General features: G+C 32.7%; 5 protein-coding genes and 1 long non-coding RNA gene across 7 annotated transcripts; 4 read left to right on the forward strand and 2 right to left on the reverse strand.

Annotated features, from left to right (window-relative positions):
* LOC109341674 lies at positions 474 to 24,632 on the forward strand. The gene is made up of 3 exons (XR_002106979.1): positions 474 to 484; positions 4,692 to 4,697; positions 24,529 to 24,632. It is a non-coding gene; the product is annotated as an uncharacterized LOC109341674 (long non-coding RNA).
* On the forward strand, positions 1,127 to 3,632 carry LOC109341639 (aspartyl protease family protein 2-like). Of its 2 annotated transcripts, XM_019579588.1 has the most exons (3): positions 1,127 to 1,219; positions 1,659 to 3,371; positions 3,434 to 3,632. In XM_019579588.1, the coding sequence occupies exons 1-2, from the start codon at positions 1,161 to 1,163 to the stop codon at positions 3,355 to 3,357; spliced, it is 1,758 nt and encodes a 585-aa protein (XP_019435133.1). In that variant the 5' UTR covers positions 1,127 to 1,160; the 3' UTR covers positions 3,358 to 3,371; positions 3,434 to 3,632. The 2 variants fall into 2 exon arrangements, with proteins under 2 accessions (XP_019435133.1, XP_019435128.1); XM_019579583.1 differs by having other exon boundaries at positions 1,659 to 3,632.
* On the reverse strand, positions 3,924 to 5,360 carry LOC109341667. The gene is made up of 3 exons (XM_019579611.1): positions 5,103 to 5,360; positions 4,516 to 4,587; positions 3,924 to 4,248 (listed from the first exon to the last, which is right to left on the reverse strand). Exons 1-3 carry the CDS (start codon positions 5,299 to 5,301, stop codon positions 3,953 to 3,955), a joined length of 567 nt encoding a protein of 188 aa, XP_019435156.1. The 5' UTR covers positions 5,302 to 5,360; the 3' UTR covers positions 3,924 to 3,952.
* Positions 6,534 to 8,692, forward strand: LOC109341649 (GDSL esterase/lipase At4g10955-like). Its single transcript, XM_019579595.1, has 2 exons — positions 6,534 to 6,784; positions 7,620 to 8,692. The coding sequence occupies exons 1-2, from the start codon at positions 6,663 to 6,665 to the stop codon at positions 8,635 to 8,637; spliced, it is 1,140 nt and encodes a 379-aa protein (XP_019435140.1). The 5' UTR covers positions 6,534 to 6,662; the 3' UTR covers positions 8,638 to 8,692.
* On the forward strand, positions 13,347 to 19,220 carry LOC109341631 (probable sucrose-phosphate synthase 2). Its single transcript, XM_019579576.1, has 12 exons — positions 13,347 to 13,779; positions 14,524 to 14,756; positions 15,083 to 15,146; positions 15,232 to 15,924; positions 16,001 to 16,135; positions 16,204 to 16,335; positions 16,418 to 16,594; positions 16,678 to 16,731; positions 16,815 to 16,877; positions 17,149 to 18,120; positions 18,454 to 18,581; positions 18,727 to 19,220. Exons 1-12 carry the CDS (start codon positions 13,507 to 13,509, stop codon positions 19,007 to 19,009), a joined length of 3,207 nt encoding a protein of 1,068 aa, XP_019435121.1. The 5' UTR covers positions 13,347 to 13,506; the 3' UTR covers positions 19,010 to 19,220.
* On the reverse strand, positions 24,542 to 26,573 carry LOC109341658 (probable WRKY transcription factor 71). The gene is made up of 3 exons (XM_019579603.1): positions 25,928 to 26,573; positions 25,338 to 25,478; positions 24,542 to 25,041 (listed from the first exon to the last, which is right to left on the reverse strand). The coding sequence occupies exons 1-3, from the start codon at positions 26,359 to 26,361 to the stop codon at positions 24,609 to 24,611; spliced, it is 1,008 nt and encodes a 335-aa protein (XP_019435148.1). The 5' UTR covers positions 26,362 to 26,573; the 3' UTR covers positions 24,542 to 24,608.

The raw sequence follows: 27,254 nt of genomic DNA on the forward strand, positions 1-27,254 counted from the left end.
AATTCAATAAGTATTTAAATCATTTCCAGGATAATGAGGTAGGTGATGTAAGATTTACTTTCCAACGTGCCCCTCCAGATGAGTCTGCCGGACCAGACTAATGGTTATATTTGATCTATAAATCAATTGACAATAAGAGAAGTAGCCCAACGGGACAAATGTTACCTTTAACCCATAACTAAATGACATCTTTTGGCTCATGACAATCGGAAAGAAGTTAGACTCAAACTCTTTGATATAATGTTAAGGTTTCATCTCAAAACCAATTGACAATAAGAGTAATAACCCAACATATATTTAAACCATTCCCGAGACAATGAGGTAAACGATATATGACTTCATTTTCGAGTTATAATATTTAGTAACATTATACTGACTCAAACCATGGGAATGTATGTTTGCATCAAATTTGAAGACCCACTTTTCCATATCTCAAAGTTCATTCACATTATTTGCCTAGTGATTGAGATTTATGGGTACTGCTGTCATAGTTTGAATATAATACCAGACAAAGTAGAAACATTTCAGAGGAGAAAACCATTATTATTGAATGTTACAACGCCAATATCAATATCAAGTATTCACATGCATACAACTCCATATTGGTACTAAAATTTTCACAATCTTAATATAATATTAACAAATGGAAATTGATAATGACATAGTTTGGTAGTGTCACGTTATGAATAACTTTGATTTTTTTGGTTTGTATAACTATCTTCCACTTTGCAGCACATAAAGTCAATGTGCACTTTTACATACTATTTTAACAATTGTTTTTCATTATTTGAATATTTAAAGAGTGTTGTGATAATTAGTGTATTTCTTTTTCTCTATCTTATCTTTCCATTCACTACAGTGAGTAAGACTAAGATTATTCAATAACTCTGACCACTGACTAAGATAGTTGTACAAACTAATTCTCCGAAATATTTTATAATTTATTACAACTTCCTATAAAACAAAATAATATCATTCTTATTTTTTATTTAGATTATATAACCTACCTCATTTTTAACTAATCATTGTTTTTATTTCTCTTTTTCTTCAAAAGGTGACAGTAGAAAACAAAGTAAGAATATTCAAAGAACCAATAGTCTTGTTCTAGTAACAAACTGGTTTGTGCTAAAATCTGTGACATAAACAATTGTATGTAACCCATGACGCAGGGAAGTGAGGAAACTGACATGAAAATCATACCCTGTAAGAACAAGACCAGGTATTTATGCATGTTATTAATATTCATTAATGGTCAGCATTAAAAATGTTATTTTTTTGGACTCTCTTTGAACTTTATGTTATAAATGATGAGATTAAAGAGTAAAACTTTATTGTGAATGTGAATCAAACCGCGTTTTTGGGCAATGCCTTTTGACATTTTGTGTCCAAAGTCTTCTCATTCATTGTTTACTAATAAGGTCACCAACCTCAAACTTCAGACACCTTCTTCCTTTTCATTTTTTCTTTGTTCTTGCTGCCATTTTTTGCTCCAAAATAACCACCCATCTTCCAAATACAAGTTTTAGTCTCAAAAGATTACATTTTTATTTCAATTTTACCTTTTCTATAGGTAAGGAATTTGGAGAAATTTATATTCTTTTTTGTGAGTTTGTGTCACTTTTTTTGTTCCTAAAGTTCTGTAAGGTGTTTGATGTTAGGATTGTCATTGGGTCAAAGAAAGAAGATATGATTAATAAGGTTGTGAAGGTTTCTCTCATTATGGCTCTCCTTGTAATAGTATATGTGGAAGCTTGTTCTGAGAATCAGAATAATCTCAATAAGAATGGATCTTCTCTTGCTGCAATAAGGTTTCCTGATCATCCTAGTTACAGTGATGTGTCCTCTTCTGGAGACAGTGGTTGCAGCTTCTCAAACTCACAAGAATTTGGACTTTCTAATGATGATAATGGTGGTGAAGATGAAGCTTTTGTAGCAGCAAAATCACAGAAGCAGCATGTGAAACTACATTTGAAACACAGGTCAGTGAGCAAAGATATCGAGCCTAAGAAATCTGTGATTGATTTCACAGCAAAGGACTTGATCAGAATTCAAAGCCTTCATAGAAGGGTCATAGAAAAGAAGAACCAAAACACCATCTCAAGGTTGCAAAAAGCAAAGGAGCAACCAAAGCAGCCCTACAAACCGGTGGTTGCTTCTGCGGCTTCGCCTGAATATTTCTCAAGTGGATATTCCAGCCAACTCGTAGCAACATTGGAATCTGGGGTAAGTCTTGGCTCTGGGGAGTATTTCATAGATGTGTTCATAGGTACACCTCCAAAGCATTTTTCTCTCATACTTGATACTGGTAGTGACCTTAATTGGATTCAATGTGTTCCTTGTTTAGCTTGTTTTGAACAAAGCGGGCCGTATTATGATCCGAAAGATTCAAGTTCTTTTAAGAATATAAGCTGCCATGATCCTCGGTGCCAACTGGTTTCGTCACCGGATCCCCCTAATAAGCCTTGCAAGGCTGAGAATGAGAATCAAAGTTGTCCTTATTTCTACTGGTATGGAGATAGTTCCAATACAACAGGTGATTTTGCACTGGAGACTTTTACGGTTAATCTTACAGCGCCTTCGGGGAAGTCCGGACTGAAGCGCGTGGAGAATGTGATGTTTGGTTGTGGTCATTGGAATAGAGGTCTATTTCATGGTGCTGCTGGATTGCTAGGATTGGGGAGAGGGCCATTGTCATTTGCTTCTCAGTTACAATCTCTTTATGGTCACTCTTTTTCGTATTGTCTTATGGACCGGAATAGCAACACAAGTGTTAGCAGCAAGCTGATATTTGGTGAGGACAAGGAGCTTCTCAACCATCCTAACTTGAATTTCACATCTTTTGTTGGTGGTGGGAAAGAGAATTCAGTTGATACATTTTACTATGTGCAGATAAAATCTGTCATGGTTGGTGGTGAGGTGCTAGACATACCCATGGAAACTTGGAATTTGTCGAAAGAAGGCGCAGGCGGTACAATCATTGATTCGGGTACAACTCTAACTTATTTTGCTGAACCTGCTTATGAGATTATCAAAGATGCATTCATGAAGAAGATCAAAGGCTATGAACTTGTTGAAGGCTTTCCTCCTCTAAAGCCATGTTATAATGTGTCTGGGATCGAAAAGATAGAGCTTCCGGATTTCGGTATCTTATTTACTGATGGAGCTGTGTGGGATTTTCCGGTCGAAAATTACTTTATCCAGATTGAGCCTGATGATGTTGTTTGTTTAGCTATTTTGGGGACTCCAAGGTCTGCCCTTTCAATAGTTGGGAACTATCAGCAGCAGAATTTTCACATCCTCTATGATATGAAGAAATCAAGACTTGGATATGCACCAATGAAGTGTGCTGATGTGTAACACTTTGTTAAGGTTGAAAGGTGTATAGTATAATAACTGTAAACATGGCTATGTAGGAGGGGTAGATTTTTTGGGTGAAACTTGGATGAAAAGTGATATACACAGAAAAAGAAAGAAATAAAGAAAATATCAGGTTATGTTTTTTCAGGTTATTGTAAAACTAGGCTTATGGTAATTATAGAAAGAGGGTCATGATTCATGACAAACAAACATTTCATTGTAATCTGTACACATTTTAACTGCTTCAATTTTGAGTTTGTTGTCTCTTAATTCTAGTGACATGTTCTTTCATCATTGACATCACATAAGATAAGAATGTTTATATTACTTTTAATAAATGCACTGTCATTGAAAGATTGTAATTTCTTTGCATAAAAAGGATTCTATAACCTCAAAAACCCTCACTTAGCATTCTAATACAAACATGCAAAGTTAATGAAAATATACATACTCATGATATAGAGATGAACAAGTATTATCTCCTAAGATAACTTAAAACAAAAATCTTTCTCTTGCTAACCAGAAGAGAAAAAACAAACACTATAGCACCAAAAAGGGTGAAAATAAGTCATAAGCTAAGAAACTCAAGTCTATATCAAGGAAAAAGCTGTACATAGCCAGTTAATATAGCAATTCCTAATATTATAATAGGTGGAAGAATCACAAATGCTCCTATGGTTGCAAAGAATACTGAATCATTCCTTTGAGAAACTTCATTTAAGTAAGCTTGTCTCTTGATATTTCTCTTTTGTGAAATGGTTAAGAACTTTGCACTCACTTTCTTCAAGTTTTTACCAAGGGGAATGCTGAAATCACCATCCTTTTCTCCAACCAATTTTGCAAGCTGCTCGCGGATCGTCGGTTTGAGATAGCTGCCATCACTTTCATAACCTATAAGCCAGAAATGTTCCCTTAGTTGTATAAGAACCAAATCTAAATGGCTCTAAAAAGACATGACTATAAATTTTCTATTCAAATTTACGAACAATCTGTTTCATCTCATAAACTGTTGATACATACATGCATATCAAGAGTGCTACATCAACATAAAGGTACATTAATTCAACTAACAAGTTCTTAACAAAGCCAAAGGGAAATTGAATTTTCTCTTATACACATATCATTGCTTTCAAAAGTTGGAGATGTTAAGTTACATACCAATAACAGGTGAACTTGTAGATGTGAGTTGCTCCAAAAGATCCAGCTGTGTTCTAGAGGAAGATAAAGATCCTAACAATAAAAGTCCTCAAAGCATTTCAGTGATTTCCCCTAATAAGACATGAACAACAAAATCTAATATTGTTCAAGATAAGAAGAAGTTTCTATTGGAATAGTCACAAGTGTATTTTTTTGTAGAAGTTTGTACTAGTAAGTAGTATTATAAAACATTGAAAGAAAAATTGAAAGCATAATGAAGAAAAGAACATATTTTTTGTATGTATTCAAATTCCTTTCTTTTTCCCTACTATTTATTCTTTGTATGTTCTCACTAAAACTAAGGAAATTTGTTTTCCTGTCATTGAGTCAGATTCAAACCCAAGTTGTAATTCAATGTTCTCCTTCTGTTCATACAGAAACCTTGTGGATTTTTGACAAAGCTATGAAGTTTTTCCACCCTAATGGTAAGGACTCTCCTTAAGAATAAAAATTTGCACTTTACTTGAGAAATGAACTATGAAAAGGGTTACATATATGCTGAACTAAAAGAAGAACCAAAAGTAGATTGATAAGAATGGTTACAATACCAAAAGCAGAAGAAACTGAAGAATCTTGGTCAGTGTCACTAGTGTCTTGAGATTGAGCACAAGTTGTGGTTGTTAAAGAAGAAGAATGATGATAGAATTTGAAGAGATTGTTATGTTTGTTGGTAAGAAAAGAAGGCTTAAGATGAAGAGAAGCAGTAGTGCTGAGATTAAGAGACATGGTAACAGAGTTTTGTTTCATTAGAATTGAAGAACATTAGAGTTATGGAAATGTGAATGCATTGATTGATAGAGAAAAAGGTGGCAACTCACAGCCATATATAATATTTATGGACTAAAATGGACGAATCTAGTACCCAATAGTAGTTAATCAATTCTAACATATGTCCAAAAACTCATTTCTTCTGAATAGTACTAGCCACTGCATTTTTTTCACCCGATCACATGTCCTAAATAGTATCCCATTTCATGTCCCAAGCTAATTAGAATGTTCTGTTATATAAACTTTTGCTTTTAAAATTTTTATTTTATTATGATTAGTTTGAGATATAAAATGAGATACAGTTAAGAACAAGTGTTCTCGATCCAACTACATTACAACTCAGTTTTTTCTGTTGCAGAATACAATTTTCATTTTTCCTAGTGTAGTCGGTATTAGACATTAGATAAAGCTGAGTCTGAAATTTTATTAAGAAAGAAAGTTCTATTAGTATTTATTTATTTGAGGGGATACTTCATATTGAACATCAAGATTTTTACATGTATGAAATTGTTCCGTGGAGAATTGTAAAACCCTAAATCCTACATGAAAAATATGGGTAAAAATTTTAATACACGGATATTATTTCCAAAAAAAATCCACGGGTAAAATATAATTTTGACACTTAGGCAAGTTTGATGTTGGGTTTACATTCTTATGATATACCTCACCGTTCTATAAAGTATTTACAAATTAATTATATTCATTTCCATTCATAATGTATTTTAATTCAAAGTAATTCAAATGAATAATAGATAATATACTGACTGAATATATTATCAATACATAAATATTACACTTTAATTTTTTAATATTATTAATGATATATTTATATATAAGAAATTAATTATTTTTAAGTTTGGTGATACCCTACCGACAAATATCACTCACTCAGTCTTAAGATATGATCAGCCTTACAACAGATAAAAAAATATGACAGTTAACCCAATACCTATAGTGGGGCATCTGAAAGATGGATGGTTCTTGTTTGAAGTACCTTCTTTTATTCTCAAAAAGAAAACTAAAAGTACAGATTATATCCTTTCTATTAATGGAGAGGTAAGTCCTTAGAAAATCAAAAAAAATTTAATATATAATAACATATTTATCCTTTTATATATAATAAAATATCATCTTTATCATTTAAAATACAAGTAAACTGAAATACTTGTTTCTCCATTAATGGAGAAGATTCTATTAAAAAATACCGTATCATATCTTGTGGAACAAGATGCCAACCCATCCCCACCAAGTTTCCACATTCCAAAGTTACCAACTTTCCTTAAAAGGGGTCACACTTTCATCTAAGAAATCGACAACAACAATAATAACCTTTGTGTTTTATGGCAAAACAGAGTGTCCATGATGTCACAAACCAGGTTGTTCCTCACCCTTATGCCTTTCATGTCTCTGGTCCTCGCAATTTAACTACCCTTAATTGGAGAGACCTTATTACTTCTAGTTGGTGAGTACCCATTTCAATTGGCTTTTAATGTCAGAACTTTGCTACTTGTTGTTATTACTGTGTGTGATTTCTAGTGTAAAGTTTCTGTTTTTAGTAATGGGTTGTAGCTTATAAGTATAAAGTTGTAACCTTTACCAAATGGGTTTGCAGAATCATTGAATGTGCTGTTTCTGGTCGAAGGAACCTACATGAAATGGAAAAAAAGTTAGCAAAATTTATCATTTGGGTTTTATCCATCATAATGAATAGTAATAAATTAGAGATGAGTTGTTTGGATAAGAGAGATCTAAAAAAATGATGTGAAAATAATTAAGGGGCTTTACAAAACTGCATAGGATAATGATATGTTTCTTGTTATAGTTGCCTTTTATATGATATTTTGTGCTGTCAATCAGAGACTCCCTTTATAGTTTCCAAGTTATAGTTTTGGTAATTCTTGAAATAGTTGTATATCTATTTGTTAGAAACTGAAACTCCATCTTGATACTCAATCTCTTAGTTACTTTAATTAAGAAAATTCCAATCAGAAGACCCTAATTGAAAGCATTGCCTTAACAACTATCAATCAGTTATGTTAATGTGATCATTTTCTATTGGTAATTTGGATTCAAGATAAAGATTTGACTAGTTGACTTTGAATCGTAAATTAGCTTAACTTGTTGCAACTGAGTTTATCCGAGCCATGATGCAGAAAAGAAAGTGAAAACATATTTATATCATGGAAGGATGCAAATTATTTTGTTAATTAATCAGCACATAGCACAAATTTTTGAACATATTGCAATTTCTTATAATACATTAGCGCATTGCTAATCAATTATGTTGTTGTATATAGGAAGGATGCAAACTATAAAAGAACAGTAATTGCCTGTTTTATACAAGCAGTTTACTTGCTTGAGCTTGATAGACAGGAGAAGAGAACACAAGAAAATGCTCTAGCTCCAAATTGGTGGATTCCCTTCAAGTACAAGCTCAAGAAAACATTGATTGATGAAAGAGATGGATCCATTTTCGGTGCAATACTCGAATGGGATCAATCTGCAGCATTTGCTGACTTAGTACTAATTAGGCCTAGTGGTGCCCCCAAAGCTGTTTTAGTACTTAGAGGAACATTACTCAAGAGCCCTACAATGAGAAGAGATATTGAAGATGACCTTAGATTTCTAACTTGGGAAACCTTGAAGGGCTCAGTGAGGTTCAAAGTAGCTTTAGATGCACTTAAATCAGTTTGTGATGCATATGGAGGAAGTAATGTGTGTATTGCAGGACATTCTTTAGGTGCTGGTTTTGCTCTTCAAGTTGGAAAGGTACTAGCAAAAGAAGGGATTAACGTAGAGACACATTTGTTTAATCCACCTTCTGTTTCACTAGCCATGAGTCTTAGAAACATCGGAGAAAAAGCCGAATTTGTGTGGAGTAGACTTAAATCTATGCTTCCTTCAAGTAGTCAAGCTCAGGTGAACAAAGATGGAGACAAGGCTTCAAGTGAAAGATTGAAGAGTTGGATGCCGATGCTATCTAGTTTTGGTTTGAAAGAAGCTGCTGATTTTGGTGTGGCAAAATGGACTCCTAATCTTTATGTTAACAACAGTGACTATATATGCTGCTATTATAATGATCCTGGTGGAAAGGGAAAAGAGAATGTTGGTCCTAAAAATGGGGAAATTGCAGCAAAGTTGTTTGTTGTGTCAAAAGAGAAACAGAAATTTTTGGAAGCTCATGGATTGGAACAATGGTGGTCAAGTGATGCAGAACTTCAGCAGGTTATCAGTAATAGCAAACTCATAAGCATGCAGCTTAGATCTTTATACACAGCTACTCCTTCACAAATAGTAATTCATGGAAAGTCATAACAATTTTGTACATTTGCCAAAGGACTACTTTTCAATCTCAATAACTTGTTCTTTGTGCAAATTCTATACTTTTTTTATACACAATTACCACATTCATCAACACAGTTTGTCAGTGCATACATCGTTTTCTTTCAATTATATCGCTACTAGCTATTCAAAGCTAGAATGAAGATTAATATTCAAGGAACTGAAGTTCCTCCAAACTAAACCATGAAAATACATCAAAGTTCAAAATAGAGGTGCATTAGAGATTCAAGGACTAGCTTCAATTGTTAAGCAAAATATGAAATATATTTATCTATATATTATAATCAAATCATAAAGGGTGTCATTACAATTCACTAGCTTTATGTTTCCATTGTAATATTGATGAGAAACCCATCATCAACAACAACAACACTAAAAAGCAGATAAGAAGAAACAAAGTAGCTAAACTTATGAGAAATGAATGAATTAATTATGGTAATTAAATATGATGGATGATCAAAAGTGGCCACCACAACAAAGGTAGAAGAAACAAAGGGTGGAGACAAGGACTAAAGCCTCAACAAAAGAGAGTATCTTGAAAACAATAGTGTCCATGATGTTTGTTTGAAGATTCAGTGTGTTCTTCCACCTAAAAACAGAAGATAAGTACTCCTTCTTCATCACCTTCTTCACCCAACTACTACTCTTCTTTCCCATCATCATCATCATCATCCCAACTCAAACAAAATTTCTCTCTTTCTTTGCTTCTGTGTATGGAATTTGGATAGAGAGAAAAGGTATATATATATATAAAGAGAGAGAGAATATTACTAATCAAAGGAACTTTGCATGCTTCAAACACAAGGGAACTAATATAAAAATACTATTTGCTATTCATATTTTTTTGAAGTTTTTGTTTTAATATTTTTATAAAATTATTTTTAAGATTTTGTGCACATTAATTGATTTTATTATCAAAATATCTTTATATCTATTGATTGGAAAGGAAATATATGAGTCTCACTAATGAAAAACTATTTTAAAAAATGTACAAATTTAATAAAAGTAATAACATTAATGGTATTTCTTAATTCATGTAATATAGAAATAATAGTGATGGAGCATAAATGAATATGAATTGTCATTTGTCAAGTATTTGCTTTTGGTACCACACTCACACTCACCTCTTCCCTTTCCACCTCATCATCCCATGTCATCACTATTTGCCATATTCTTGCACTAATTTCCTATATTGATACAATGAAAAAATATTATATAATTAAAAAAAATTAAAAAAAACACAAAATTACATTTTTTGGGTATTATTTGGAGAAAGTTGATTAGTTAAGGATACAAAGACACAATAATGTTTGTACAGATAATGATGATCCTAATCTTACTATTTTAGGTTTTACCTCTATGTGTTTTAGCCCGTATTAGGTGGATATGGATCACCTGTTCCATTTGGTGTCTTATCCAATCAAAAAATCTTATTTGACTGAAAGTAAAAATTATAATAACATAAATTAATATTTGTACACTATTCTATGAAATTTGATTACCCTAGTATAGGGTGACAAAATTTTCTTAGGACTGAAGATCCTTGTCCGTAGTAGGTATGTTGTAAGTCTCACACAAATATCCCAAAAAATATTAAACATTATTTAAAAAGGATAGCTATCCATATCCATGTTTATTTATTGTGTTTACTATGGATCAATGAAATAGGAGCCAAAAATTGGACCATTAAAAATCACACTAGTTTCTATTTTTTTTCTTTCTTTACATTTTCTTTAATTTCCAAAACTAAACATTGGATAAGTGATTGATGATGAATTATTTTTACTCTAGTTGTTTCTTAGACGACATGAGTGTTATTGTTGTTTTCTTTATGGTGTGGATAAACATAGTGTTATTTTCATTGAAACAACATCATGTGAGATAAACGTTATGTGTTGCAACATCCTTTCCACCTTTGTCTATATCTTTATATTACAAATATGAAGTTGGTTTTTCTTGTATCTAAGTATTTTGTATCATTGTTGTTGATTGAAATTAATTGATTTGTTCTATATTTCCAAAATGGGATCAATCAAGTGGTCCCTGTAGTAATAATATAGTCAAGAAATAAAATATATGTAAACCCTTCTACATATGTAATGCACATACAAAACATTTTTTTCCTAAGCCATTGAAATAGGATTAGTTTATAAAGCAACCATTGTAGATAAATAAAATAAAACATTTATCTTTTGAATTATTGGTTAGTATAGGAATCATTGAATAAGTCTATAACAAACTAACAAATTAAGTGTCACAAAATAACCAAATGAAACAAAAAATGACACAAACATTAGTCTGTCTGTTTTTGCCAACTTCCCCTCAAATAGCCTATGTTATTTGTCAGCATTCTTAGGACACCATGCGTTGATGAAGAATAAGGATCTACTATTCTAAATAGTGTCCCAAACCATGTCTCTCGGACCAATAATATTGAAACAAAAATAGAAAAAGTAATGAAAAATTAATTTTTTTTTAATTGACATGACATATTTCTATTGGCATGAGACATAGTTTTGAACACGATCTGGGAGATCAAATCATTTTCTTTGATAAAATCACTTGGAACTAAGGGCACTTTTTTCTATAAAAGGGTTGGAAATATTTATAAAAGAGATTGAGTTTGCTTGATGGTGGTTACTTCTTGGTGGATGATATATCACTTCCACAAACTTTTGCATCAAACACATGTGTGGTACACCATTTTAAAGTAAATATGTTCCAACATTATAAGTCAACAATGACAAATTTTTAATAAAATGGTTTAAAACTAAACTTGCCAACTTATTATCTTCATGTTAGGATGAAAGTGGAGTTGCTTTAAATTGCATATTGGATTGGATTTGGAACAATAAAGAAGGTAGTTAGAGAAACATGTAAAAGTAGTGGTAATAGTAATTTAAGTGAAGGTGTAACTAAGAGTACTTTGACATTAACATGCATGCTGAAAATGAGCTTAAGTTGGATCCATCAAGTCCTTTCAAGTTTCTTGAACATGAAACTTGTATTTTGGTTAACACAATTTTGTGTGTGCATGCATGATTGTGTTCTCCGAGCATGGATCGCTTGTCCCAAACCATGTCCCAATTTTCTGTCTCCACCAATTAAAAATTGACACATAATTAAACATGAATTTTTTAAAAACAAAATGTGACATTTTTATATTACTTACTTAAAGCTGATTGGACTGGGAGAGGATTTAGGGACAGAGTGTGGGACAGAGAATCTGAGTCCATGTTCTCTAGCCAACAATTTATTTTTTTAGATATAAATATTGCTAAGTTAAATTTTGTTAAAAACAGAAGCAACAAGCATCAATTAATTTTAGCAAGAATTGAAATCCAAGTCCAAGCAGAGAATAGAGCATAGGCAATGAGGAAGATGGAATGCTTGTTGGAGGAAGAAATTTGGTAGGAAGGATAAGGGTGCTTCCGAAAGGACAAAGATTTATTTTCTCAAACTGTATCTTAAACTATGTCTCAGACTAAAACATGTTATGTCAACTAAAAAAACTAAATATTCATTATTTTTTCTTACTTTTGCTTCAATATCATTGATCCGAAACATGATTTATTTGGGATATCATTTTCTTGCGCAACACGTTTTTAAGGGTGCATAGGTATTTTTCTGTTTTTAGTTGCATAGTTAGAAAGTTATTAGGAAAAAATAGTTATTAGATTGGTTATTCTTTTGTGTATATAGCTTGTAGTATAACATTGTATTCAATTCAATAAAAGTTCAATTCATCAATTTCTCTCTTCCCTCTTCTTGCTTCTCTATTCCCTTAAGATTTCAAGGTTCAAGTTGTCATTCAATACCAGGTTTTTGACAAATTTTGCTTCTATTAATAAAATTATATTTATATAATAGGGTCTTACTCTCATATAATTTTCTCTTAATTGTATTGTTATGAATCTTAATGGTTAGCACATATTTATTTTCTGGCTTTACTATATTCTCCTCTTATTTCCTCATATAAATTCTCTTATTATTACACATTCCAAATTTTTGTAGCCAACTTATGAAAAAAATTAAATGAAAGTATTTGTATGAAGCTAATTTTCAACCTGAATGTAAAACATAAACAAGAAATTTGATTTATATACAATTAATATATTATCGATTATTGATTTGTATTAATTTTCTTGAGTAATGATTAAATATGATGCAAGGATAGTGTTCCCGCATACATTTTTTTCTCAATTATCAAATCAAGTTTCTCATATATATAAAACATAGATATCATATTTTGATTAAAACTACATTCATCCCATTTTTTACACATATCATAGTGTGAGCAAGCATACGTAACAAGTATAAGAAAAGTGATATAAGGTTTATATATTTAAAAACCAACATAACTTTACTTTTATACAATCTCCACTATCCATTTATATCAGCAATTATATATATACATTATATTCCACCACCTTGTGCTATATATAAGTTTAGTGGTACGTGTAGGTGTAGCATATATATATATATATAGAATGTGATATATAAGTTGATATGGTTCGTGCAATTGTGCGTTCATCATTACTCTATTTAATGTAGTTACAAGACAACACATGTAAACAAAAAACACAGTCACACATAGATAGATAGTTGAATAAGCCAAACCAAACCATTCCTTGCCATTTGTTTCTCTTTCCTTATTCATCTCTTTCTCTTTCATTTGTATACATACAACTTTGCTTATGTTATATTATTCATCATCAATAATTCCCTACCTAGCTTCCTTCATATTCAAGAAACATTTATTGCACTATTATAGTATTACTATATAGCTATATAACTATATATATGTTTTGTGTTGGGAAGAAAGATTAATTGGTTTTGGAAATGGCTGGGAATGAATGGATTAATGGGTACTTGGAGGCTATATTATCATCTGGGGCTCCAACAATTGATGAACAGAAAGTAGTGACACCTAAAGAAAGTGGTCATTTTAATCCAACAAAGTACTTTGTTGAAGAGGTTGTGAGTAGTGTTGATGAATCTGATTTGCACCGAACATGGATCAAAGTGGTTGCCACTCGCAACACAAGAGAAAGAAGCTCAAGGTTGGAGAACATGTGTTGGCGCATTTGGCATCTTGCACGCAAGAAGAAGCAGGTTCTATTTCCTCATTTTTTTGTTATTCACTCAATGCTAATACCCAATAATTTAATATGAACATCAAGCATGATATAATACAAAAACTCAACAAAGATCTCCAAGAGTTTGCATTGCAAGTAGATATGTCAGTCATTTGCATGTGTATACATCAGTGTTTCAAATTGCGTACCGCATCACGTGATGCAACCACAATATTGCAGTTGTGGTGATCGCCATAACCGCATCACAATGCAATTGCGATGTGATACCGAATCACAGTGATACGACGACCGCAACAGATCGTAGAGCAACTGCATTGGACTGCATCGAGCCGTAACGTAACCGCATCGGGCCGTATTAGACCACATCAATGTCAAAAATATGTTTTTACTCACAAAATAATGCACAGCGCAACAGCCACAATCTGTATCGCAATGACCATAATGATCACAATCGCATCGGGCCGTATTAGACCACATTGCCTATTTTAATGGATATGCATTCTAATTTCTTTATCTTAGATGTTCCACATTTTCAATGCTTATTGATTAATACATGATGATGAAGGGTATTTGAGATTAACCTTGTTTTACTAAGATGGTTTAAATTGTTCTAGACATGGAATTAATCTTTAGTAATTAAACATTATATGGCTTAAGTTTTCCCTTCATGTTATACATGGACCTTTATCCAATGAATTTGAGAGAACTACAGTGTTAGTATATGCAATACTAATAGGCGAAATTTGTTTGCTCTGTGTAGTTGGAAGGGGAGGAACTGCAGAGGTTGGCGAACCGAAGATGGGAGAGAGAATTGGGACGGAGGGATGCAACGGAGGACATGTCTGAGGACTTGTCAGAAGGAGAAAAGGGAGATAGTGTTGGTGAGAAGATACAAAGTGAGACACCAAAGAAAAGACTTCAGAGGCAGATTTCAAACTTGGAAGTATGGTCTGAAGACAAAAAGGAAAAGAAGCTTTATATTATCCTCGTAAGGTATATACTTAACATCCACAGAATCATTTTGTTTAGTCAAATTTATTAGGATGTGCCAATTTCTGAAGGTTGCTCATTATAGTAGAAGCTAGATTCATATTTGTTTACTTAGACAGTGATCAGAAACAAAATTAAGATCTCTGTGTCAGATTTTACAAGTCTTATGCATTGCTTAGTGCATATACATGAGTCTCTTATCATCTGATAAGCCGATCAATAGTCTTATTTTGTCATTACTACTCCTGCTGTGGAAATAAAGTTTCAGGCAATAAACTGTACAAATATGAATAAATGTAATGTTTGGCTACCGCCTTGTCATTTTACAGTTTGCATGGATTGGTTCGTGGAGAAAACATGGAGCTTGGTCGAGATTCTGATACTGGTGGCCAGGTATATGACATTCTTATATGAATAAGCTGTATCGGTTAACCTCCCACCTAATTGATTTTTAATGATTTAAGCAATGCATTTTCAGATTAAATATGTGGTAGAACTTGCTCGTGCACTTGCGAAAATGCCTGGTGTATATAGAGTAGATCTGTTCACACGCCAAATCTCATCTCCCGAAATTGATTGGAGCTATGGAGAACCTACAGAAATGTTAACTGCAGGCTCAGATGATGATGATAACCTAGGGGAGAGCAGTGGTGCATATATAATAAGAATACCCTTCGGTCCACGCGATAAATACATGCCAAAAGAACTTCTTTGGCCTTATATTCAAGAATTTGTAGATGGAGCTTTAGCTCACATTCTCAACATGTCCAAAGTTTTGGGGGAACAAGTTGGTGGAGGCCAACCTGTTTGGCCTTATGTGATTCATGGACATTATGCTGATGCTGGAGATAGTGTTGCTCTTCTTTCGGGTGCTTTAAACGTGCCAATGGTTTTAACAGGTCATTCACTAGGAAGAAACAAGCTTGAACAACTTATTAAGCAAGGGCGCCAATCAAAGGAGGATATCAATTCGACATATAAGATAATGAGGAGAATTGAAGCAGAAGAGCTTTCCCTAGATGCTGCAGAACTTGTTATCACTAGTACAAAGCAAGAAATTGATGAGCAATGGGGACTTTATGATGGATTTGATGTCAAGCTTGAGAAAGTCTTACGTGCTCGTGGTAGGCGTGGTGTCAATTGTCATGGTCGATACATGCCGAGGATGGCGGTAAGAATGCAGTTTTTGCCACCTTCAAATTTTGTTGAGTATCTTATGAAGTACTAATGGTTTCAACTTTCTGCAGGTTATCCCTCCTGGTATGGACTTCAGCAATGTCGTGAACCAAGAAGAGTGTTCTGAAGTTGACGGGGATCTCACACAGCTTACAAGTGGTGCTGAAGGGTCTTCACCCAAAGCATTGCCTGCAATCTTGTCAGAAGTGAGTTTATACATGTGCTATTACATCATACTTACTGTGATTTACTTGCAACTAATAACTTTGTGCAGGTGATGCGTTTCTTCACAAATCCTCACAAGCCTATGATCTTGGCCTTATCAAGGCCTGATCCAAAAAAGAACATAACCACTTTGTTAAAAGCTTTCGGAGAATGCCGCCCCTTAAGAGAGCTTGCTAATCTTGTAAGTTGACATGACTCAATTTCCCTCTTGGTGGAAACTATGGTTAAACACTTGTAAAATGACTAATCATGTTTTCAAACAGACTCTTATTATGGGAAATAGGGATGATATAGATGAGATGTCTTCTGGGAATGCCAGTGTGCTCGTAACGGTGTTGAAATTGATTGATAAATATGATCTATATGGCCAAGTGGCATACCCTAAACATCACAAGCAATCTGATGTTCCTGAGATATATCGATTTGCTGGAAAAACAAAGGTATGTTGAAGTTTACTGTGTGTAGAACTAATTTCTTATGTTTTAGCAATGATGTGCAGCTAACTAATTTTGAAAATTCTCAGGGAGTTTTCATTAATCCGGCTTTAGTGGAACCTTTTGGTCTTACATTAATAGAGGTAGGTTTTGAAAAACTTGCCACTTTGGCGATGATATTATTTTAATGCGATAAAGTGATTATTATTTCTCGAAATTCTTGCAGGCAGCTGCACATGGGCTTCCTATGGTGGCCACTAAAAATGGAGGACCTGTGGACATTCATAGGGTAATTGAATATTTACACATATAGAGAGATGTGTGTGTGTTTCTATAATAGTTAGTTACATGGTGCATGCTAAGAAGTTTCTATACTATTTCCTCATATGGTTTTGGTAAAGATATATTCGACATTTAACTGCAGCAATCTGTAGATTAATTTCCTTTTTCCTGTTATGTGTACTATTTCTTGTATATGAAGCATGATCAAACATGTACTTTATCATCTTGATGGATAATGACCTTATAGGCTTGTATCATGTGTCCTTGTGATATGTTAGGCCCTGAACAATGGTTTACTCGTGGATCCTCATGATCAGCATGCAATTGCTGATGCATTGCTCAAGTTGGTGTCAGACAAAAACCTGTGGCATGATTGCAGGAAAAATGGTTGGAAGAACATACACCTTTTCTCATGGCCTGAACACTGCCGTACTTATTTGACTCGGGTGGCAGCGTGCCGGATGAGGCATCCTCACTGGCAAACTAATACTCCAGAAGATGGTCAAGCTGTTGAAGAGTCTCTCAATGATTCACTTAAGGATGTGCAGGACATGTCTCTTAGGCTCTCAATTGATGGTGACTTGATCGCAGCAAGTGCAAGTGGTGGTCCTGAAATGCAAGACCAAGTGAAAAGGCTCCTAAGCAAGATGAAGAAATCAGATTGTGGTCAAAATCAGGATGCTGGAAGTGGAAATAAGATAAAGAAACCAGATTCTGATTCAAGTGATGGAAATACACAGCTTGATAATGTAACTGGCAAGTATCCTCTACTGAGAAGAAGGCGTAGGTTGATTGTTATAGCGGTCGATTTGTATGACAAAAATGGAGCTCCTGAGAAGAAGTTGATTGAGCTAGTGCAAGGTATCATTAAAGCTGTCCAACTAGACCCTCAAACTGCAAGAAGTACAGGATTCGCAATTTCAACCGCGATGCCAATGCAAGAAACAGTAGATTTCCTTGCATCAGGAAACATTCAAGTAAATGAGTTTGATGCTTTAATTTGCAGTAGTGGTAGTGAAGTTTACTACCCTGGTATTAATACAGAAGAGGGGAAGCTTTTGGCTGATCCAGATTATCAGGTACACATTCAATACCGTTGGGGTGTTGAAGGTCTTAAAAAAACCATTTGGAAACTTATGAATACATCTGAAGGTGGAAAAACTTCTGAAAAAACTTCTAGCCCAATTGAGGAAGATCTGAAATCAAGCAATGCTCATTGCATTTCCTACAAAATAAAGGATCTTAGTAAGGTACATGAAGTTTCCTATACTATTGTATTTGCATAAAGGCATTAGCTTAGGTAACAAAGTGAAAGCGTGACATTTTTGTAATTATTGGTAAAAACATATCATATTGTTGATCCATGACATAGAGATTCGACAAAGTTTTACGTTGGTTGTCGAATGCTTAACACAACCTTCACATTTCATCCGGGCTTAGGACCGGCTACGTATAACATCAAACACACATAGACAGGTTTTGTAACTATTGGTAAAAACATAATAACTGAAAATGAAAATCGGAAACAGACCAAAAACCACTTATTGATTGATTGAAATGATGATTCTAATTGTCTTTTTCAGGCAAAGAAAGTTGATGACTTGAGGCAGAAGCTTAGGATGAGAGGTCTAAGGTGTCATCCAATGTACTGCAGAGGGTCTTCTAGAATGCATGTTATTCCACTTCTTGCATCTAGAGCTCAAGCACTTAGGTAACAACAGTTCATACTAAAGAGTAAAACATATGCATAATCATTTTACATTAAACCATAGTCTAAATCCTAGTGCCACTTGTGCATGGTGCATATAATTGCATTGATTTCATAATATTAAATAGTTGTATGTTTATTACGTTAGGTATCTTTTTGTACGTTGGAGATTGAATGTTGCAAACATGTATGTAATACTTGGAGAATCAGGGGACACAGATTATGAGGAAATGATATCAGGAACTCATAAGACAATAATAATGAAGGGAGTGATATCTAAGGGTTCAGAAGAGTTACTTAGAAGTCCAGGAAGTTACCAAAGAGATGATATTGTACCAAATGAAAGTCCTCTAGTCATATCAATTAGTGAAACTTCAGAGGACAAGATTGCTAATGCTTTGAAGCAACTATCCAAATCTGGTGGAATGTGAAGGTGCTATAATACTAAGTACTAAATATTGTTTTTTCTTTTCTGTTTTTTCTTTAAAACAATATAGTATTACATGCCTTTCTAGAGTACAAAATGGAAAGTGTATGTAATTGTCTTTATCATGGAAAGTGTATGTAATTCTCTTTATCATTGAGCATATAATATGCCCAAAATATAACTATACTGTGGCTTCCTTTGTTGCAGATGATTTTAATTTTATGGTTGCATTTTGTTATGTTGATTTTGTGTGAAAGATTTGCATACCTATGAAAGGTAGTACCATATAAGACTCTGACATGTATACTTTTAAAAAAATTGGTGGTTCAGATTTTAAAATAATTTTAGACAAAAAAATATTATAAATGATAAAACAAATCTGAGTCTCACATTCCAGTACTAGATGAAACAATTCTTTTGCACTTCAACTACTATCTGTATCTGTTGGGGTGGGAGGGGGATTCCTTTTTCTTTCTAAAAATCTCATTTTTTTTAGTGCTGCATACATATTTAGATGCTTGAACTTGGAAATGGTAACAAGGCAAAAGCAAAAATGTTTTCTTTTTCTTTTTAGATGAAACACTAATTTATTTGTTGTTGGAAAATGTTACAAGTCATGACTGGATATGTAATCATCAATGTGAAGTGAATGATCAAAGCAGATATGTACAATATAATAACAGTACAAGGCAAACAAACCCCAACTGTCAATACATTATCAACATTTTTCTGCTGGAAAACAGTGTGATCTCCGGTTGTTGGAAGTCTCACATCGTTTGTCTCAATTAGTAGGTGCAGTTTATATACGGTCAAGGAAACTCCACATAATGCCAATTGATTTTAAGATGAAATCTAAAATGGTATCGAGTCATAGCTCCATCCGTCATCCTTTATCGTCTTATCCGGCAATTTCACCTAATGCCAATGGCATTAATTGATTTTAAGATATAATGCAATACCCTTGTATAAAAGTCTACCAATTCTGCTTCATAATCATAATGTGGTAAGGGGAGGTTACAGATTTTTTACTTAGCAGAATGTAGTACAAGCTCCTTTGATTACCAGTTGAAGTATATTGACTGGTAGTTTTATGGTCTTACTTACATTATGTATAAAGAAATATGTTGCAAAATATTTTTTCCTCACAATTCTACTTGAAGTGCTGATTTTTCATATGCTTGATTGGTTGATTAAATACAAAACATGAATATGAAATGTATCAATAATTTTGTTTCCATGCTTGATTTGTTAGTTAGAGTTTTCTTCTTTTCCTAACTAAAGCATTAGCTCAATTACTCTTGCTTCTGTTGTTGCCACTATGATATGCAAGCTGCATGTTAAGCAACACTTAATAAAAATTAATGATCCAATATTATTTATTGTTTCATTTCCCACTGTGACATGTTTTAGAACTATCCATATGGCAGCTTCTCAGGATGCATATCCGAAATCAACAAAATGGTTTGGAACGGCAAAAAGTAAGTGCCGTTCATCATCATTTTAACGAAGACTTTATTCATGCTCAACTATTGATGCTTAAATTACATTTTAATGATTCTCTGTCATGTATATTACATTATAATTCCAAAAATGGAGAGTTTTCTTTGATAGTTTACTTATTGCTTTGGTGAACCCTGGTTGTATCCTCTCTCAACTTTGGAGTAATTTCATTTGATTAGTTTTTAGATGATTTAGTTGTAGAAGATCTAAGGATGGTAAGGCTTTACTTCATTTTGATGTCTATGCTACTTTTTAGTATATTTGGCTTGGGAAAAATGTTCATATGTTCAACAATTCCTCCCAACCTTACAAGTTACATCTAAATATTGAAAATGATGGTTTTTATTGCTTACTGTTCTGTTTGGACTGTGATCTCTTTTAAGAGATATACAAATGGATTGGAAAAAGTTTATTGCTTTAATGCATTTGTTTGTCATTCCTTTGTTTATTTCTTTGTGCCTTTAGATTCCTCAACTTGCTCTTCATAACCTTTCTTTCTTCTCTCTAATTATGTTCCTTTCGTCCAAACAATTGGTTCTTTGAGACACTTCACTTGTGAATGTTCCTAGTTTGCATTGTAAAGCAATAAACTCTACACATTAGCTTCATTTTTTGTTGTTAAAGATTAGCTTACTCTATTTACTCAATATGCTTACAATTTGGATCACTAGTTTGTTTCAAACAGCTTAACTACTCATAGCCAATGACTCTATTCATAATTTTTCTTTTTAAGTTTTTATCTTCTTAAAGATGGCCCTCTTACCCTAGCTTAGAAACATGGGATTTGATATGCATGTTTCTAAAGAGATAGAGATATTATATACATATAGAAGATTGACATCTATAGTTGATTATTATTGTTTTTCCTATTCACAGAACTGTGAAACTTGTTGCTTCTTTGGGTACTCAAGGTAGAAGATCTAGGAGGGTGGCTACTCTAGATGACTACAAAGGTAGATGCTTTGTCTTTCTCATCCACTTTTTGATAATTCACATTTCATTTTATCTTTTCTATACTTGGATGTTAAGTGATGCTTTCATGTTTTGATTAGAATTATTGTGCCCTTTTACTTTTCTAATAAATTGTGAATTTGCAGTGTGCCTTTGTTATTCTTATATGTAGTATCAAGTGTAATATTTGTTTTTGGCCTAGAACATCCGAATCCTCAAAATTCGCCTTAACTGAATACCTTAAGCTTCTCCCTCTTATGATTGGATTATTTTTGTTGTATTGTATGCCAATTAAACCCGAGAACCAAAGATCTTTTAATTTAGCTTATCGAATTTTTCGTAGTCTGGACTTATCTTAAATCATGATAAAGTTTCCACTAGTGATTAGTTGACTAGCTGATATGTGTTATTGTTCATGGGATTGTTGCAAGAAATGAAATGTTGCCTGCAAATTAGAGTGTTCCGATTTGTGTTTTTAAAGCCTTGTGTGAAAGGAGTACTTAACTAGATTCTTGCACTCAGGTTGTAATGTCTTAACTCTACCAGTTGAAGAATTTGGGGGACAAAATTGATTGACTTGTAGTAACAACCGATTATGTCATCTGAAAGTTCTTTGAATGTTGTGTTGTCAAAGAAGATGTCTGTTTTTGGTTTGAAACTATGGGTTTTGATTGGCATAGGTGTTGATGCATTTATAGTTCTGGTTCTTTGTATATTATATATATGGGTGATTTTTCTGAGGAAGTCTAGATTTAGAAGATCTCTGGAGAAGTACTCTCTATCCGAAATACCGAATGTCTCAAAAGATATCAATGTTGACAAAGTTGGGGTGCTGAGTTCTCATGTTCAACAAGAAAATACATTTCTTCCTCTTTATTACAAGGCAGTGAAGAAACTTCTTAACAACATGTAAGGATACTTTACATCATCATTTGAAGGATTTGATATATCCTCTTCAATTTTTCTTGTCCTGCTATTTGTCAATAGTCCTAAACAGTGACATATTTTTAATTTTGTTATGCAATTTATATTCTGTATCGAGTTCATAGGGGGCAAGCAGAGAAAGAATTCAGGGTTGAAGTGGAGGCTATTGGCCAAAGTTCACAAGGATTTTGGTTTGGCTAAACTTGTTGATTCAGGAGAATGTCACATAACCACTAGAGTAATGGGAACATTTGGGTATAGTGGTTAGAGTGAGTGATGGTGTTAGTGTTGTAGAGATATGTCTGCAAAGCCTATATCTTTAATCATCATTACATGATTGTTAGTTTTCTTCACCCTTTGGGCTAACCATTATAATGATTTGGATAACCCTTTCTTAGTGTAATTGGTTTCAATTATATTAGACTCTAACTTAGTCCTAATGGGAAAAATACCCCTTCTAAGGTAGGTGCATTATACAGTTACAAACGTCTATAACAACAATATATGCATACACTTAAATTTAGGGATTGCTATGTGGGTTATCCTTCCCATAGTCAAGGAACCAGTCTACAAATAAATTATGAAAATAACTCGTAATTTTTAGAGTAAATACATATTTTAATCCTTATATTTTAAAAAAAAATCTAAAATAGTCTCTAAAATTTTTAAATATGGGTCAAATTAATTATTTTTAGCATGTTTTACAACATATGGTAGAGACTAATTTGAACACAAAAATGACTAATTTGACTCACATTTAAATTTTTTTGAACTATTTCAGATTTTTTCTTTTTTGAATGATTAAACTGGTAAAGTTAAAAAATATGAAAAAGTAAAATGAGTATCTACTCAATTATTTATTAACATGGAATTATGTAAAGTTTGTTGGATTTTTTTGATAAGTACAAAACCAAAACAGGTCAAGATTTGATCCTTAAGATTTAAGAATGAATTTTATTGCAAACTTTCAAAGTGGTTAATTCTTTAAAAAATAAATAGTTTTTTAACCATCCAGCTGAACTTATTCAATAATAATAATAAACATAAAAAAGGTGAACATGCAAATGTTACAGCAATCAACCGACACACCTTAACTACTATATACTTATTATCTTCCCTAAACATTGCCACCTACTACATTAATTTAACCTCATTCATAGTATTTGTCACCTATTTAATTTCCCGTTCAAAAAAACTATTTAATTTATACATAACTTCAATGGTTCAATCATCAATAATACTATGACTTTATCATCATAGGTTAAAACCATGAGTCACATTATTTCAACTTCTAGTTTTGAACATTATACATATACACATTATTTCTCTTCATATCCTACTCTCTTTTCTTTCCTTCTTTCACATGCAGGTCAATAATGTCCTATTTTGAGGTTTAAGAAACATCTTAAAAAAATTGCATGAACAATTAGAATAGCAAATAAATTTTTTTATCGGTAAATGTTAATGTGTTAGAATAACAAATGATTAATAGATAAAATCGAATGAATCTAATGAAACTGATTTTTTTAAGTACTGGACTAATTTCTAACGACTAGCTTATGGTAAAGCAAAGTATTAGAGTCACTATAATAGAATAGCTTCATTTTTTAATATATGGTTTAAAATTGGAAAAGATTTATTGCTAATTTGAGCTTGCATTTGAAACTTATGTTAAGTTGATGAATAAAAGAAAAAACACAGAAGAGTACTGATTAATAATAGTAGCTTGAGATCACATCAATCTTGAAAAGTTAGGTATGTATCCACAAACTTAACCAAAAGTCTAATCACACACGCAAACACATTCACTACAATTGAAACGCCGAAATATATAGTTCCCTTCAATCCACCATTCATGTACACATATCCTCCCACATTTTAATATATATATATATATATATATATATATATATAACATATGAGATAACTCACTTGCATCACTATTTGTTCTAACTTTCTGTGCTACTCTTTCTCATTGGTCAATGAAATAAATTTTAAAATTACTTAATTTAAGTATCTATTGAATTTTATTTTCTTGATAAACCAGAAGAAGTAATAATAATACAAAGAGTTAAAGCATATACAACTAAGTGCAATATTATCCGGAGGATATATAGAAGCAAAGAGGGGAAGAGGATAATATTCAAGTAAAGATATAAAGTGTGAAGTGATGCAAAGAAGATAATATTGTAATTATTGAAATGGGATAAGTTTTCATTGTAATAAGTTCATGGCTCTTGTCTTCCTTGGAATGAAGGTAGTAGATCTTGCAATAATCCATAGTCACGAGGAAATTGGAGCTGCTGCTGCTGATGCTGATGCTGATGCTGATTTTGTGGTTGCAGCTGAGGATTATGGGAAAGGTTTTGGTTATGGAACATCATGGGATTTTGATTTTGATTTTGATGATGTTGATGTTGATGATTAGGGTAAGTTGGAAGCAATTGAGCAAGGAAATCTTGGGGGAAGCTTGGTCCTATAGAAGTGGATGCAAAAAGTGAAGGTGAAGAGAACATAGTGACAGCATTACCACGTAGTGTTGCTGGACAATGATGGTTATGTTGCCCTTCATATGTTGTGATCACTGTGCTTGGATCTTCAAATGATCTCTCCACTCTTTTCTTCACATTGCACTTTTGAGTCGTGCATCTATAGTAACTCCTGCACGATTACAATTATGTTGTGTTTACCACAATTATAGACTACTATAAAAACACTTGACCTAAGATATTAATGACCCTTATTTACTATTGTTGCATGTATATATGACCTTAATATTATTACAACAAAGATGTTAATGATTACATTATATGACAAAACAAAGTTATATAAATAGAAGACTTAATTGTGTGTTATTATGTTGATGATTTTGGCACCCAAATCCTAGAATAATCATTTTGTTTGAAACATGATGGTACGAAGTAGATAAGAAATTTCAAAATTGGAAAAGAATTAACCTTGGGTATGGACTATTCTTCACTGCTTTCTGTCCATATTTTCTCCATCTGTATCCATCTTCAAGATGATCCACTTCACTTTTAGTCAAGAAGGCAAAGCGTGGTTCCTTTTCCTTTTTCTCTTTCTTTTTGGGCTTGTTCCTAAGACGCTCCAAAACATTATTCATTAGTACTCAAACTCACTGAATATGTTTCTCTACCATATAAAAGTTACCAAGTTAGGAATATATATTAGGGTTATAGGTGCCTATGTTGTTTTACCATTCTAATCATATACAAAACTTATGTAATATTCAAAGCACCATATAATATCAGATACTCTATACACAAGATTGACCAAATTCATTTCACAAGACACTTGTAAAGTTTTATAAATAGTTGAAAAGACAAAATGTTAGTTGTAAATTATTATATAATTGCATCGGTAATTCATAGAAAATTCAACTCAAGAAAATAGAACAGAAATTAATAAGATAATAATCAGATTCTACTCTCATCAATTGAAAGTAAAACCTTCTTACCTTCCATTGATCTATCAGAAAAACCCGAAGAAATAAAGAAGGGATAAAACAAGAAGAAACTAAACCTACTCTTTCTTAGACTTTCCATGATCTTCTTCAAACTCTTTTGGCTGCTTATCTTTCTTACTTTTTGCTGAGTCTTCTTCTGTTACTGCTTGATCTGCTTCATTAGATGAAGAAGACACTGAGGAATTCAGTGTTGATTGGTTCTCACTGATCATTGTTAAGTCTCCTGCACTACTATGTTTCTTGGAGTTTTCATCAATGGAAGAGGTCATCACTTCAGATGATGAATTACAAGACAAGTCAAAGGGTCTTGAAAGAGTGTTGTAATCCATGGAATTACCATGTAATGAGTCAGTGAAACTAGAATGAGATGGATCAACAAACCCTTGAAAGTTTTCAAGTGTTGAGTGGTGGTCTTCTCTGAAGAAAGGAAAGCTTGAGTGGTTGAGTTCATGGTGGTTGTTGTAATAGAAAGGATCATTGTCATCATTCTCCATGGAAGAGAAGAAGGAAGAAAAAGAGGAAGGGCCAGAAAAAAATAATAATAAAGGTTGCTTTGAGAGTGAAATTTCAGCTAAAACTTTTAAGTTGAAGGTTGCTTCTTATGGGAAAGGAAGCTTTAATTTTGAGTTATAAGTTAGAACTTTGTTTTTCTCTTCTTGCGTTTATTATTTCTACTTTTGCACTCTCTCTCTTTAGTGTTTGGAGGTGTAATTGAGCATAATGTTTTCTCTTTACCTTAATACATGTATCTTAGAATAAGAGTTATTCTAATGATGTAAGACCATGTTAGATTCTCAGAAAGATCAAAAATACATGTTATAAAATGTTTTTCTAACATGTTTATCTAAAAAAATGAGAAAATATCATTGATAGTGTCGAAAAAATACATGTTTCTTAGGATACCCTGTGTTTGATTTAATAATTTAATTTATGCAGAATTATTTTATATTTCTTGGACAATGAATAATGGTGATATCTGCTTTTGGGTAACTTGTTGATGTATTAGTTTTACACCATATATCCTCAAACCTAATTTGTTTTTTAAGAATTATGAAAATGTTTTTCTAACATCAAATAAAAAATGCATATTATAAAATTACTTGTATAGAGAGAGAATATATAAAATAGTAAAAGATAAAACTAGATATATGTGATTTTAAATATGATGTTGAAAACTTAATCTATAAATATCAAGACTCATAATTATTACAATTAGTGATTTGGTTGAAAAGCTTGTTAACTATCTTCCTGATAGTGACAATTCGAAATAATTAAAAGGACTCATCTATTAATTATTTGATCGTTTTGAATCTGAAGAAAAATAACAAATTGGGTAATACATGCATGTGTAGGTGGATTTCTTTCTTTCCTTTTCTAATTGATAATT

This window comes from Lupinus angustifolius, chromosome LG02 (genome assembly GCF_001865875.1).
Source record: "Lupinus angustifolius cultivar Tanjil chromosome LG02, LupAngTanjil_v1.0, whole genome shotgun sequence".
Classification (NCBI taxonomy): Eukaryota; Viridiplantae; Streptophyta; class Magnoliopsida; order Fabales; family Fabaceae; genus Lupinus; species Lupinus angustifolius.